This window comes from Equus caballus, chromosome 3, assembly GCF_041296265.1.
Source record: "Equus caballus isolate H_3958 breed thoroughbred chromosome 3, TB-T2T, whole genome shotgun sequence".
Taxonomy (NCBI): Eukaryota; Metazoa; Chordata; class Mammalia; order Perissodactyla; family Equidae; genus Equus; species Equus caballus.
This window is the reverse complement of record NC_091686.1, coordinates 124,113,291-124,129,894: the sequence shown is the minus strand read 5'-3', so window position 1 is coordinate 124,129,894 and position 16,604 is coordinate 124,113,291. Positions and strand designations below refer to the sequence as shown.

Sequence of the window (16,604 nt, the reverse complement as noted above, 5' to 3'; positions counted from 1 at the left end):
TTCTTCAACACTTCGATTCAATTGACCAGATTTCTCCTGTTTAAGTTGGAATCACACACAGCCATGTCTTCCCAAGTGCATCCCTGAGATCAACGATCCTCTTGGGGGAGCATGCGGTGCTCCCCATCTCCAAATCCTGTATGAACACACAGTTTGACTTTCCCCACAGATGGCTAAGTACATCCTGTGTGTGTGTGTGTGTGTGTGTGTGTGTTACAATTGTAACTTTAGGAAGACAGTCTTCACTCCTTTTTCTCCAAGTGCTCTTTCACCTCACGCATAATTGCTAACAGTTTCTCACTCTTGTCGTAGGTCTAGGGCCTAGCGACTGCCTGGCACAGAGTGGGCCTCCAGGAGTGCTGGCTGGTCTAACTGGAACAGACCAAGTCCCAAATGTCCTTCAGTTCAATCATCCTTCAAACTCAGCCCAGGTGTTGCTGCTCTGGGCGGTCTGCCCACCTCTCCCAGCCCTATCTGGCAAGGGGCCCTCCTCTGGGCTCCCTCAGCTCGAGAAACATCCCTGAACATGTACTGATCACTCAGGGTTGTCCACTTGGGCCTGTTTGTGGGTCTCTTCTGACAAATGCCTTCCCCCATGGTACTCCTAGTGCCCAGTGTGGAGTCTGACATGTGGCACACACTCAGTGATACCTGTTGGTCAAATGTGACTGGATATGGATGAAAACTTAAGAAATATCAAGCAATTTGAGAAGAATCAAGTGTTAAACTGACTCTCAGGCCATATAAGGTCAGAGTAAGACCAGAGGAGTCAGGAGTTGCTTCCTGGAGGAGCTGACTCTTGAAGGGCTCAGAGGGGGCTGTCAGTAGAACTGGGGTTGGGCGGGTGGGGAGGTGCATGGTTAGTTGGCAGGTGTTGAATTCAGTTGACTGAAGGAGGAGCAGTGGGCCCGTAGGTCTGCCCTTTTTGGTCAAGCCCCCCAGGTAAACAGCTGCTCCACAGCCCCGCATGGTCGCTGGGAGGAAGAGCCTTCTGCTGCAGTGCCCTGGCAGCTCCTAAACATCCCGAGAATGAGTCTGAGGGAGGCGTGGGGAGCAGGCTGCCTCACAGGCCACAGGAAGACTGCACAGATGTGGTGTCCCTTTGGAGCATCTTCTCTACTTATTTCACAGTCCTGCTTCTCCCTCTACTGTCCTGCATCGTAGTCCTCACAACGATCACACCACATGAAGCTATGCCTTTGCCATATGCCCCCAGCATTCAGAGCAGCAGCTTCGGGACACTTCCCTGGCATGTTTATGTGAAACATGTCGTTGCCGCCCATGAAAGCCAGCTGATTGAAAGCCCTTCTGCTCAATTTTCAAAGTGTCCCTGGCAGCCCAGAAGACCCAACACATTCCCTTGACAAGATTCCTGCTTTACACACGAAGAGGATAGATGCAGCCCTGTGCCGACACCAGCAGATGCACGGTAATCTGGCTGTCAAGCTGGACGGCGACAACAGGAACAGCAGAAACGGAGGCTTGGGGTGGGAACGCTGTCACCATGAGGGCTAAAAGCAGCCAAATTACCCTTTTCACCAACATCATAGCTAATGACTCACTGCTTATTTACAAAGTAGAGCTCTTTTCCTTTCCAGAAAAATAAAGTGAATTCTCTAGAAGGTGCCAAACCAACAGAAGCAAAGACTGACTTTGGGTGCATGAGGGAACAGTGGGAGAGGGGAGCATCCTCTCCCACTCCTCACGAAGCCTCACACCAGTGCTCAGCACACTCACCCTCTGTCCCTCTCTCCCAACTGAATCTGGGGTAGTGCTCCCACCACCCCACAGAGCTGCCCAGTCTTGGCAGTGGGTACTAGCATACCACTGAACTCAGACATGGTGGCAGATGCTAAAGATGAGAGTTAGCTGGTGCCAGGTACTGCTCCAACTACCCTACTTCTGCATTAATTGAGCAGGTGACTGGGGTAGAGAGGTGGAGGGCCTCGTAAAAGGTCACACAGGGGCCAGCCCGGTGGCACAGTGGTTAAGTTTGCACATTCTGCTTTGGTGGCCCAGGGTCTGCCAGTTCGGATCCCGGGTGTGGACATGGCACCGCTCATCAAGCTATGCTGTGGTGGGCATCCCACATATAAAGTAGAGGAAGATGGGCATGGATGTTAGCTCAGGGCCAGTCTTCCTCAGCAAAAAGAGAAGAATTGGCAGCAGATGTTAGCTCAGGGCTGACCTTCCTCAAAAAAAAAAAAAAAGGTCACACAGCCAGGAGGGGACAGAGTCAGGACTCCAGCCTGGGCTGCCTGGCTGGGGAAGCAGAAGCAATGTTCTACCTGCAAAGCCAAAGCTAATGGTAGGTCTGTAACACATGATTCTGGAGCAAGGACACAAGGCACACAAATCTAATATAATTTGGCGGAACGCTGCCTTCCCCACCAGACAGAGACCCAGGACAGTTCTGGAATAAAGCAGAGAGGAGGCCGAGAGGAGGAGATGCACCAAGCAAGTCTGAGGAGCATCAACCCAATGTCACCCTGCTATCACTCATTAAATTCAGTTCTTTAAAACAAAGTCTCTTAGTCTATTTCCCCAAAACTATGTACACAGAATGTTTTCAAAAGTAGGGCTGAAAGACTCCAAAGTTCAATAATTTGTTCAGTGAGTATTTATTGTACACCTGCTCTGCACCAGCAGTGGGCAGAGCTGGCAGAAGCTCCTGCTTCATGGAGCTCATTTGCGTTGGGAGAGTGGGACGGTGACCAGATGAGCACATCAGAGCCGGCAGGTGCTCTGGAGAAAAGGAAGCAGTGAAGAGGATAGAAAGTGCTGCATGGGGACAGGGCGGGGACAACCAGAGGCTTAAAAAGGGCATGTGGCAGGCTGACTCTGAAGGTGGCCTCCATGATTCTGCCTCCCCTAGAATACAGGCAGACCTGCCACTCGCTTCTAACCACCAGAACACGGCGAAGGTGACAGGAATTATGCGACTGTGTGATTCCATAGCTGGCATCTCTCCCTCCCTTGCCGGCTCTGAAGAATGAAGCTACCGTGTTCTAGGTTCTGCCTGTGCTGGGAGGCCCATGTGGCAAGAACTCAGGAGCTGACAGCCAGCAAGAGACTGAAGCCTGCTAAAGCGTGTCCCCTCAGTAGAGCCTCAGAGAGACCACAGCCCTGCCGACACCTGGACTGCAGCCCTGCACAGGACCTAGCTAAGCTGTGCAGGGACCCCTGACCCACAGACACTGCGATAATGACTGTGTTACACGGAAATGGAAAACTAACACAGTGGTCAAAGACAGCTGAGAAGGAGACAGTTGAGCGGAGATCTGAAAGAAGTGAAGGGGGAGCTCTGTGAACCTGGGCGCTGGGGTTCCAGCAGAGGGAATGGCAAGAGCAGAGCTCTGCGGTGGGAGCCAGCCTGGCTGGTTTGCGCTGGGTTCCAGACCCATCATAAGGGGGTCACTTACAGTCCTGGGAACAGGCACTTTGGAAGCACGTCAAGTGGCTCCACAGTCACGCTGGAGAAGTGCAAAGTGGCTCTTACATATAATCAACTACGCCTTTGCCCATATATTCTTGCACTGGAAGTTTGTTCAGTTTTGCTGCCTTTCTTTGGATGAACAAAGGGTTTCCACAGCAGGGAGATGAAACCTTTTCTTAGTGTCTTTGCACAAGCCCTGATGCTCAAAGCAGAACTGATACAAGGGAGAAGGAGGTCCACACAGGTCTGGCCAACAGCCAGATGGACCCTTCCTTAAGGAAGGGCTGGATGCCCACAGCCTCTCCTGACTCTCTCCCTTGCTCTACCAAGGGGACACCAGGTTTCACTGATTCAGTATGACTTAGAGGGAGAAAAGAATTTAAAAAGCCCAGAAAGCCCGTGGTCAAGAAGTCAAAGGGGAGGATAAGGAGGGAGAGTGGAAGGGAGGAGAAGACCTGCTCTGCCCTGGGTCCTGGGGTTGGAAAAGGAGAGGGGGGGAACAAGGGGGTCAATGGTGGGGAGGAGAAGGAGGGAGAAGGGGAGGAGGAGGAGAGAAGGGGAAGGCAGGGAGCAGAGGCAGGAGGGTTGGGGTGAGGGTCTCCTTTGGCATCTCAAAGCACAGAAATGGTCCCCAGCACAGGGCCATGGCCACATTGCCCAGGTGTGCCCTGCAACACTCCTCCTAGTGGGGCAACTTTGGACGACACTCACTTCTGCGCCTCCATTCTCTCATCTGAAAAGGTTGGTGTCAGTTCACGGCTGTGAGTGGTCTGACTGGTGTTTGGTGAGTCACAAACGTCATCACTGTTTGTGTAAATCATACACAGTGACTCACAAAAGGAGCTTCACAGGCCAAGAATGATTTCTCTAAGGCACAGCCACATTTAACACAGGCACACGACGAAAGCCACCTCCATCCGGCCTACAAGTGACACCAAGACTTCAGCTGGGCCCGCGGCCTACCTGCTCCATAGACCACCGAGTACACCACCTTCTTGGTCTGCTCTCTCTCCACGTGGGTCACGCATTCTGAGGGAATGTCTTTCCTATGGGGAAAGATGGCATGATGTCAGGCACATGGGCACCCTGTCTGCAGAGGAAGCCGCGAGAGTCCAAACCACGGACATTGTCCCATCACAGTTCTTTCTCTGGAGGTTCTTAATGGTTTCAGATCAGGCCTGTCATCTATGTAGGGGAGACATTCAATGTCTGCAGCATCTGGCTCAGCATAGGCCCTCCGAAGAGATGCTGATGGTGAGCCCATTGCAGCTGGCCATTCCCAGGGCATCCACAAACCAAAACCAAAAATGCTTTTACGAAAGGAGTGCCAACCCAACTTGAGGAAAGCCTGGTTCCAGAGCTGGGGTTCTGGGGCCTGGTGTCTGGTTCCTCTGCAGGACTGGATGAGCATCTTCTGCTTTGCCTCCCATAGATAGAGGGCCTGGCGGGTGAGCCCTGGCCTGGGGCTGCAGCACTCAGACAGAATAAGGATCAACTCAACATCTGACCGGCGTGTGAACCACAGCGATCTGCAAAGATTAGAACTGAGACGTCTGAGGAGCGCAGGGGCTAGTGGGCATCTGGAGCCCTTGCTCCTTGCTAGACCATCCTAGGCAGCCATGTGTCTCATCTGGACCAAGTCTCCCCAACAGAGGGAACACTTCAGATTCAGGAGAAGGGAGAGAAAGACAGAGAGACAGAGAGAAGGATAAGGAAAAAGGAAAAGGAATCTGTCCCCATCTTCGTGGTGGGCTCTGTGCTGGGCCCTCCCTCAGTGCTCAGCAAGGCCGTTGACAATGCCCTTAGTTTTCACTTGCTGCTGGCACTGAGCCTAGCGACCAGCCTAACGTGAAAGCTCAGAGTCTCCTCAGGTCTCTTCCGAGTGGGCACACACTCGGCTTTCTAAATTTCCCAGTATACACAGGCGCTTTGAATGCCCTAACTTCCCAAAGAATCTCCCTCCAGCTTTTCCTCCCAAGCTGTCAATGCTTTATTATCTGCCTCAGATAGAATCTTTTGCTCCAAGCGGCTGCAGGTTGTTTATCTTACAAGGTTTTTGAGCAATGCCCGCCATTTTTCCGCCCCGAGTGAGTTCTGAGTTAGGTGAAACAAGGCCCATGTCATCCTTCAGGCAGCCCCCAGACAAATCAGAAGAGACAAACACAATTCTTTGCAAATAATGTCTGCTTGCTCCCTTGGGACCCAGGGAGCAGGGTCCCACACTGGGCGCATGGACTGTTGAGCTGGTGGGGGGAGAGCAAGTGAAAATACCACAAAGTTCTCCTCCTGTTTTCAAGTTGCCTTTTTTTGATTTAGCATTTGTTTGGTTGCTGTAAACTGTTGACTGCTTTCCAGAGATCTGACAAAGTTGGTTCTGACCAGTTCTGCTTGATTTGGGATGTTTCTGTCAGGGAATAGGTCCTCGGAGCTGCGTACTTCACCATTTTCACTGACATCCTAGAGTTCTTACTTTCACCACCTGCTTTCCAAGTACCAATGTATTTCCTTTTGTCATTTTCCCATTGTGTTAAGCTATTTTGCCTACTTGTTTATCTCACCCTTGAACTTGGCATTGTTGACAGCTGTATTTAGATAAGAAGCAAAAAGCTAAAATGTACCCAGGCTCAGAACTAACATGTGTCAACTCTTACGTCACCAGGCACCCTCACTCCCCACCTAGTTCCCTTTATTTTGGAAACCCCACAGGTGCTCCAAACCTGCCCGGGAAAGACACTGCTGACAAACTAAGACTAGCTTTCTCTGCTACCCCTGAGGGCCACCCGCAATGAAAGCAGACGATGCCTTGGCTCAAACAGATGGATCTGAAGACAACTGGAGGGAGGCAGAGGAGCGAGGCACTTTGAAGCAGGATGCCCCTCAACCAAACTGCACAGGTGAGCTCCCCTCAGCGTGCTGAACGGAGTTAGAAAGTTCTGAGGAAGCAGCATTAAACTCTTCCAGAACCTGCTTTTTCCTACAGAGCCAAAACATGACAAGATCTAAACAATATAATCAATAAAAGATATTATGGACATATGTCAAAACCATGCTCTGATAATAGAGAGTATACTTTCTTCTCGAGCTCATATGGCATATTCACAATAACCCATCACCCATGAGGGCACACAGAAAACATCAAAAGGTTGCACAAGCTAGAAATATTAAAGTAACACTCTGATCACAGAGCAAGAAAACTAGAAATTAAAAACAAAAACAAAACCCAAAAAAGCCCATCTATCTAGAAATAAAACAAAAAACACTTCTATCAGACAACTTTTGGGTGAAGAGAAATACAAACAGAAATTACATAATTTCTAATGAAAACACTATGTGTCAGACCCAATGGATTACATTTAAAGCAGTGAGAAAATTTCATAGGCTTAAATGCCTATATTAGTAAAAACAAAAGAACAAAAGTATATGAATTAAGTTTTCAACTCAAAAAGTAAGAAAAAGAACAACAACAAAGAAAATCAAAAGAATACACAAGGAAGGAAATAATAAAGCTAAAATAAACTGAGGAGCAGAAATCGGTAAAGCTGAGAACAGCAAGACAAGAGATCAAACTGATAAATAAAAATCCTGGTTCTTATAAAAGATAAAATAGACAAACCATTAACTGGTTTAATCGAAAGGGAGCAAGCACAGATATACGATATAAGAAAAAAGGGAAAGTAACCACGGAGAGGCAGGAGGTTAAGAAAAACCTTTAAAAAATTATTTTGCACAACTCTATGCAAGTAAATTTGAAAATCCAGGTGAAATGGACAATTTCTTAAGAAAACACAGTTATAAAAGTTGGCCCCAGGAGAGATGAAGGTTAAACAGATCAACATCCATACAAGAAACAGAGAAAATTATTGAGGAACCACTCCACACAAAAGCTCCAGGCCCAGATGGATCAAAGCAGAATTCTATCAAACCTTTACAGACCAGAGTCCCATGCTGTATAAACTGTTTCAGAGTTTATAAAATGAAGAAAAAGTTGCAAATCTATTTTATTAAGCAAGTATAACAGTTAGACAAACATGATAAAGAGTGTATAATAAAGGGAAATTACAGACCAATATTTCCTATGTATATTGATTGAATATTGGCAAACAGAGTCCAATACTACATTAAAAAAAATAGTACCCCATGACCAAGCAGAGTCTATACCAGGAAAGCAAGGTTGGTTCCACGTTAGGAAATCTGTTAATGTAACTCACCACATTAACAGGACCAAGGAGAAAATTACATAGTTGTTGAAAAAAAAAGCTATGACAAAATTCAACATCTACTCTTAAAAACTCTTGAGAAAATAGGAATAGCTGGATATTTCCTTAAAATTATAAAACAATACACCTCAGTCCTAAAGTTAGTATCTTATTAATGGGGAAACACCAGAAGCATCCTTACTAAGGTCAGAAACAAGGCAAGGATGCCCACTACCTCTGCTATTACTTAACATTGTTCTGGAAATATTAGTCAAATAACTAGAGGCATACAAATTGGAAAATTAAAAAAGAAATAATCTCTAGTTGCAGATGACATGATAGTATTCCTGGAAATCCCTAGAGAATCTACAATAAAATAATTCAGAAAGATAGCAGGAAATAAAATTAATATAACAAGTCAATAGCCTTCATATACACAAATAAAATATTAACAAAAAAGATAAAATACTTAGGAATAAACCTAACAAGAAATGTGTAAAACTTATATGAAGAAACCTTTAAAACCTCCTAAAAGACACAAAAGTAGACTTGATTAAATGGAAAGGCATCCCTTGTTCTTCTTTTTTTTAAAGATTGGCAGCTGAGCCAACATCTGTTGCCAATCTTTTTTTTCCTCCTTCTTCTCCCCAAAGCCCCCCAGCACATAGCTGTATATCCTGGTTGCAGGTCCTTCCGGTTGTGCCATGTGGGATACCACCTCAGCACGGCCTGATGAGCAGTCTGCACCCAGGATCCAAACCTGTGAAACCCTGGCTTGCCGAAGTGTAGCGCACAAACTTAACTGCTTGGCCATGGGGCCAGCCCCAGGCATCCTTTGTTCTTGATTGAAATGTCTCAACATCATCAAGACATGAGCTCTCCCTATGTTAATTTGTGAATTTAATGTGATCTCAATAAAAATACGAACAAGCTTTTTTATGGAACTAGACAAGGTGATGCTAAAGTTCATATGGAAGAACAAATGCATAAGAATAGGTAGGAAAATGGAATAGAAGAGCTCTGAGGGGCAGCAGGACTCACCTATGTACAAACACACTAGGAGTTCTCTATAATCATTGCAGTGTGGCACAGGCACGTGAATAGACAGACCACTGGAACAGAACAGGAAGTTCAGACACAGACTCACCTACATACAGAAATCTAACATCATAAAGATGGCATCTCCAGTCACCCGAGCAAAGATGGACTTGATTAATGGTGCTGGGACAACAGGATAGACATTTGGAAAAAGATAAAAGAAAACATGGGCGCATTCCTCTATAATCTGCATGCAGAGAAAGGCTTTCTTACTATGACTCAAAACCCAGATGCATAGGGGTTGGCCTGGTTGTGTAGTGGTTAAGTTTGCACGTTCTGCTTCGTAGCCTGGGGTTTGCCGGCCCGGATCCTGGGCACGGACCTAGGCACCGCTTATCAAGCCATGCTGTGGCAGGTGTCCCACATGTAAAATAGAGGAATATGGGTACAGATGTTAGCTCAGGGCTAATCTCCCTCAAAAAAACAAAAATCCGGATGCAATAAAAGAAAAGACTGATAGATTACCAAAAAACCAAAACAAAACACCAGATCTTTTGCATGGCATAAAATACCATAATCAAAGTCAAAAGACAACAAACTAGGAGAAAATATTTGTAACATATATCAGAGATGAATGACTAATATCCCTAACTACAAAGAACTTTTAAAAATTGAAGAAACAAAGACAAAAAAAATCCTATGGAAGAATAAAAATGGCTGAAAGGCATGAGCTACATTTGATCTGTTGGTCCCCGGTGGCCACCTTTAAGCAGGGCCTCTGGCCCCTGGCAACCAAGGATGATTCTGGTTTGGCATCTGTTGAGTGATCAAGCAGTTGCAAAACCTTAGCTGATCTGCCCCAAAGTAGCCCAGGTTTGTTGATCCTTCTGGGTGCAGAAGAGTCTGGAGTGGCTTAACACGAAGTATGATTACTTTTTGGGATGTTAAGCTGAAGGCTAAACTGTGAAGTGGAGGTCATTGTGGCTGGGAAACTATGCCAGGTCTCTTGGTGTTTTCTCTGGTTATTTTTAAAAAATTAACTTCATTGAAGTATAATTAACATATGGTGAAATGCACCCATTTTAAGTGAACAGTCCAGTGAATTTTCAAAAATGCATACACCTGTATAACTACCAGCACAATCAAGATACAGAACATTTCTATCACTCCAAAATGTTCCCTCATGCCCCTTTGTAGTCAAATCAGCCCCGCTACACAGGCCCAGGGAAGCACAGATCTGATTAGTGACACTGCGGGTTAGCTTTGCCTTGTATCCTATATAAACGGAAGCATACAGTAAGTACTCTTTTGTGTCTGGCTTCTCTCACTTAGCATATATTTTTGAGACATATCTACACTGCTGTGTATATCCTTAGTTCATTCCTTTCCACTGCTGATACTTTCCCATTGTAAGCATATGACACAATTTGTATATTAATTCACCTGTTAATAGACATTTAAATTTTTTTGAGTTATGGCTATTATAAAGTTACTAAGAACTTTATGCACAAGTCTTTTATTATACATATATTTTCATTTCACTCGGATAAATACCTAAGAGTAGAACTGCTGGGTTGTATGCTAAGTGTCTGTTCACTTTATAAGAAAAGGATTATTTTTTTCCCAACTGGCTACACGATTTACACACCTAACTGCAATATATGAGAGTTGTGGTTGCTTCACATCCTTGCCAACACTTGATATTATTAGTCTTTTTAGTTTTAGCCATTCCAGTGGGTATGGAGAGGTATCTAATTGTGGCTTTAATTTGCATTTCCCTGATAACTAGTAATACTGAACATATTTTATGTGCTCACTGGCATTTATTTTGTGAAGTGTCTGCTTAAAACTTTTGCCTATTTTGGGAGGGGTTACTTGTTTTTCTATTATGGAGTTACAAGAGATCTGTATATGTTCGGACACCAGTCTGTTGTCAGAAATGTGTATTGTGAATAATTCCTCCCAATCCGTGGCTTGCCTTTTCTTCCTCTTAATGATGTTCTAGAGCAGATGTTTTAAATTTTGAGGAAGTCTAACTTATCAATTTTTCAATTAAATTAAAGTAAATTAAATGGTTGGTGCTTTGGTGTCCTATCTATGAAATATTTGTCAACCCCAAAGATGAAAAGATTTTCTCCTGTGTTCTTCCAGTAGTTTTTATAGTTTTATAAAAACTATAGTTTTAATAGTTTATAGTTTTAACTTTTATGTGTAGGTCTATGATCCATTTTGAATTAATTTTTGTATATGGTATGAAGTAAGAGCCAAAACTCATATTTTCTAAGTGGATATCTCGTTGTTCCAGCATCATTTAGAGAGATTATTCTTTACCGCATCAAATTACGTTGGCACTTATGCTGAAAATGAATTAATCACACATATGAGGGTCTATTTCTGGATTCTCGTCTGTTCTAATGATCTATGTATCTATTCTTATACTGATAACCCACTGTCTCAATTACTGTAACTTTACAGCAAGTTCTGAAATCAGGTAAAATTCTTCAAACTTTGTTCTTTTTCAAAACTGTTCTCAACATAAGTGCCAATGTAAGAGTTTTATTATAATTTCTTGCAACTTCTACAAGAAAGTCTTGCTAGGATTTTTATTGGAATCATGTTGAATTTATAGGTTGATTTGGGGTAAACTGACATCTTAACAGTAGTGAGCCTCCCAATCCATGGACACACTATATATCTCTCCATTTGTTTAGGTCTTTAATTCCTCTCAGCAATGTTTGTAGTTTTCAGTGTACAGGTCAAACACCTATTTTATTAAATTTATCTCTAAGTATTTTATACTTTTGGATGTTATTGTAATCGCATTGTTTTAAATGTTTTTATTTTTCAACGTTTATTGCTACTATATACAAATACTATTGATTTTTATACATTAACTTTGTTTCCTATGACCTTGCTAAATATTCTTAGTGGTTTTTTTTTTTTTTTTTATTAATGTTATGATAGATTACAACCTTGTGAGATTTCAGTTGTACATTTTTGTTAGTCATGTTGTGGGTACACCACTTCCCCCTCTGTGCCCTCCCCCTACCCCCCCTTTTCCCTGGTAACCACCGATCAGATCTCCTTATCAATATGCTAATTTCCACCTATGAGTGGAGTCATATAGAGTTCGTCTTTCTCTGACTGGCTTATTTCGCTTAACATAATACCCTCGAGGTCCATCCACGTTGTTGTGAATGGGCCGATTTTGTCTTTTTTTATGGCTGAGTAGTATTCCATTGTGTATATATACCACATCTTCTTTATCCAATCATCAGTTTCTGGGCATGTAGGCTGGTTCCACGTCTTGGCTATTGTAAATAATGCTGCGATGAACATAGGGGTGCAACGGACTCTTGAGATTTCTGATATCAGGTTCTTAGGATAGATACCCAGTAATGGGATGGCTGGGTCATAGGGTATTTCTATTTTTAACTTTTTGAGAAATCTCCATACTGTTTTCCATAGTGGCTGTATCAGTTTGCATTCCCACCAACAGTGTATGAGGGTTCCTTTTTCTCCACAACCTCTCCAACATTTGTCGCTCTTGGTTTTGGATGTTTTTGCCAATCTAACGGGTGTAAGGTGATATCTTAGTGTAGTTTTGATTTGCATTTCCCTGATGATTAGCGATGATGAACATCTTTTCATGTGTCTATTGGCCATATTCATATCTTCTTTTGAGAAATGTCTGTTCATGTCCTCTGCCCATTTTTTGATCGGGTTGTTTGTTTTTTTGTTGTTAAGCAGTGTGAGTTCTTTGTATATTATGGAGATTAACCCTTTGTCAGATAAGTGGCTTGTAAATATTTTTTCCCAATTAGTGAGCTGTTTTTTTGTTTCAATCCTGTTTTCCCTTGCCTTGAAGAAGCTCTTTAGTCTGATGAAGTCCCATTTGTTTATTCTTTCTATTGTTTCCCTCAACTGAGGAGTTACAGTGTCCGAAAAGATTCTTTTGAAACTGATGTCAAAGAGTGTACTGCCTATATTCTCTTCCAAAAGACTTATTGTCTCAGGCCTAATCTTTAGGTCTTTGATCCATTTTGAGTTTATTTTGGTGTGTGGTGAAAAAGAATGGTCAATTTTCAATCTTTTGCATGTAGCTGTCCAGTTTTCCCAGCACCATTTGTTGAAGAGACTTTCTTTTCTCCATTGTAGGCCCTCTGCTCCTTTGTCGAAGATTAGCTGTCTATAGATGTGTGGTTTTATCTCTGGGCTTTCAATTCTGTTCCATTGATCTGTGGACCTGTTTTTGTACCAGTACCATGCTGTTTTGATCACTGTAGCTTTGTAGTATGTTTTGAAATCGGGGATTGTGATTCCATCGGCTTTGTTTTTCTTGCTCAGGATTGCTTTAGCAATTCGCGGTCTTTTGTTGCCCCATATGAATTTTAGGATTGTTTGTTCAATTTCTGTGAAGAATGTTCTTGGGATTCTGATTGGGATAGCATTGAATCTGTAGATTGCTTTAGGTAGTATGGACATTTTAACTATGTTTATTCTTCCAATCCATGTGCAAGGAATGTCTTTCCATCTCTTTATGTCATCGTCAATTTCTTTCAAGAAAGTCTTGTAGTTTTCATTGTATAGATCCTTCACTTCCTTGGTTAAATTTATCCCAAGGTATTTTATTCTTTTTGTTGCGATTGTGAATGGGATTGAGTTCTTGAGTTCTTTTTCTGTTAGTTCATTGTTAGTGTATAGAAATGCTACTGATTTATGCACGTTAATTTTATACCCTGCTACTTTGCTGTAGTTGTTGATTATTTCTAATAGTTTTTCTGTGGATTCTTTGGGGTTTTCTATATAAAAGATCATGTCGTCTGCAAACAACGAGAGTTTTACTTCTTCGTTACCTATTTGGATTCCTTTTATTTCTTTTTCCTGCCGAATTGCTCTGGCCAGCACCTCCAGTACTATGTTGAATAGGAGTGGTGAAAGTGGGCACCCTTGTCTTGTTCCTGTCCTCAGAGGGATGGCTTTCAGTTTTTGTCCATTGAGTATGATGTTGGCTGTGGGTCTATCATATATGGCCTTTATTATGTTGAGGTACTTTCCTTCTATACCCATTTTACTGAGGGTTTTTATCATAAATGGGTGTTGGATCTTGTCGAATGCTTTCTCTGCATCTATTGAGATGATCATGTGGTTTTTGTTTTTCATTTTGTTGATGTAGTGTATCACGTTGATTGACTTGCGGATGTTGAACCATCCCTGTGTCCCTGGTATGAATCCCACTTGATCATGGTGTATAATCTTTTTGATGTATTGCTGTATTCGGTTTGCCAAAATTTTGTTGAGGATTTTTGCATCTATGTTCATCAGTGATATCGGCCTGTAGTTCTCCTTCTTTGTGTTGTCCTTGTCAGGTTTGGGGATCAGAGCGATGTTGGCTTCATAGAATGTGTTAGGGAGTACTCCATCTTTCTCAATTTTCTGGAACAGTTTGAGGAGAATAGGTATTAAGTCTTCTTTGAATGTTTGGTAGAATTCTCCAGAGAAGCCGTCTGGTCCTGGACTCTTATTTTTGGGGAGGTTTTTGATTACCGTTTCTATTTCCTTACTTGTGATTGGCCTATTCAGATTCTCCATTTCTTCCTGATTCAGTTTGGGGAGATTGTAGGAGTCTAGGAATTTGTCCATTTCTTCCAGGTTGTTCAATTTGTTGGCATATAGTTTTTCATAGTATTCTCTTATGATCTCTTGTATTTCATTGGTATCTGTTGTGATTTCTCCTCTGTCATTCCTAATTTTATTAATTTGCGATTTCTCTCTTCTTTTCTTGGTGAGTCTGGCTAGGGGTTTGTCAATTTTGTTAATTCTTTCGAAGAACCAACTCTTTGTTTCATTGATCCTTTCTATTGTCTTTTTTGTTTCAATATCGTTTATTTCTGCTCTTATTTTTATTATTTCCCTCCTTCTACTGACTCTGGGTTTTGTTTGTTCTTCTTTTTCTAGTTCTGTTAGGTGTCGTTTGAGGTTGCTTATGTGAGCTTTTTCTTGTTTAGTGAGGTGAGCCTGTATTGCGATGAATTTCCCTCTTAGGACTGCTTTTGCTGCATCCCAAATGGTTTGGTATGTCGTGTTCTCATTTTCATTAGTCTCCAGATAAAATTTGATTTCTTCTTTAATTTCTTCAATGATCCATTGTTTGTTGAGAAGCGTGTTGTTTAGTCTCCACATTTTTGCACCTTTCTCTGCTTTTTTCTTGTAGTTGATTTCTAGTTTAATAGCATTGTGATCAGAAAAGATGCTTGATATTATTTCAACTCTCTTGTATTTATTGATCTTTGCTTTGGTTCCCAAAATATGGTCAATCCTTGAGAATGTTCCATGTGCACTTGAGAAGAATGTGTAACCTGCTGTTTTGGGGTGATATTCTTAGTGGTTTTAATATCATTTTTTTTGTAGATCCCTTAGGCTTTTTCTGTATACACAATGATGCTGTCTTCAAATAAAGATAGTTTTCCTTCTTTCTTTCCAAACTGCATTCCCTTCATTTTTATTATTGTTTATTTCTGCTTTATTACACTGACTAGAACCTCCAGTATAATGTTGAATAGAAGTTGTGAGAGCAGACATTCTTGTGTTGTCCTATTCTTAGGGGGAAAGCAATGAATTTCTCACCATTAAGTAAGATATTAGCTATGGGTTTTTCATATATGCCCTTTATCATGTTGAGAAAGTCTCCCTTCTATTTTTGGTTTACTGTAAGTTCTTATAATAAATAGGTCTTGAATTATATCAAATCCTTTCCTACATCTATTGAGATGATTACATGGTTTTTCTCCTTTATTCTCTTAATATGATTAATTACATTGATTTTGAATGCTAAGCTAACCAGACATTCCCTGGATAAACCCCAATTAGTTATGGAGTATTGTCCTTTTTTTATATTGATAGATTTGGTTTGCTAACATTGTGAAGGAATTTTGCGAGTATGATCATGAGGTATATTAGTCTGTAGTTTTCTCTTTGCATAATGTCTTTGTTTTAGTATCAAGGTAATTCTGGCTTCATAAAATGAGTTGAGAAGTATTCACTCTTCTTATATTTTCTGGAAGTATTTGCAAAGGATGGCGTTCCCTCTTCCTTAAATGTTTGATAGATTTTCTAGTGAAGCCATGTAGCACTGGGAAGCTTTTTATTACAAATTCAACTTTTTAAACAGATAAGAGGCTATTGAGACCATCTATTTCTTATTTTGTCAGTTTTGGCAATTTGTACATTTCAGGAAATTTGAGTTACAAAATTTATGGACATAAAGTTGCTAATTACATTGCCCTATTCTTTTAACATCTGTAGAGTTTATGCTGATGTAATCTTTTTCATCCTGATATTGGTAATTTGTGGTTTTTCCTTTTTTTTTTTGATCAGTCTCCCCAGGAGTTTATAAATTTTATTCATCTTTTTGAAAATCCTGCTTTTGGTTTCTGTGATTTTCTCTTCTATTTTTCTGTCCTTTATTTACACTGATTTCTGCTCCTCTTATCCTCCTTCTACTGACTTAGGACTTAAGTTGCTCTTATTTTTCTAGGTCCTTAGAAGCTTTGATAATTTATTTTAGACTTTTCTTATTTTCTAATAGGAGCATTTAATGTCATAAATTTCTCTCTAAGTACTTCTATAGCAGCATGCCATAATTTCTGACATGTTGTGTTTTCATTATCCTCTAGCTCAAAATATTTTCTAATATTCCTTGTGACCTTTTCCTTTGACTCATGGGTTATTTAGAAATGTATTTTTTATTTTCCAAATATTTGGGGATTTTCCATATATATTTTTTGTTCCTGATTTCTAATTTAATTCCTAATTAATTTCTAATCTAATTCTGCAGTTGTTGGTGGATAATGTTATTCAGGTCTTCCATATACCTTCTGATTTTCCCTGTTCTTATCAATCATTGAGAAAGAAGTATTGAAGTCTCCAACTCT

The 16,604-nt window shown here is 41.7% G+C and overlaps 1 protein-coding gene across 10 annotated transcripts in view; it reads right to left on the bottom strand.

Annotated features, from left to right (window-relative positions):
- The window catches only part of POLN (DNA polymerase nu), a 174,943-nt gene that overhangs the window by 22,339 nt on the left and 136,000 nt on the right, over positions 1 to 16,604 (bottom strand). For 7 of the 10 annotated variants that reach the window (XR_011437648.1, XM_001489088.7, XM_070264051.1 and 4 more), the window contains one exon: positions 4,400 to 4,482. The exons of the other annotated variants lie outside the window; for them this stretch is intronic. Coding sequence is in view for 6 of the 7 variants with exons in the window: in XM_001489088.7 (XP_001489138.5) it covers positions 4,400 to 4,482 (83 nt within the window). In the remaining variant the exon portion in view is untranslated. The remainder of the gene's footprint in view (positions 1 to 4,399; positions 4,483 to 16,604) is intronic. 10 annotated transcript variants of the gene reach the window in all.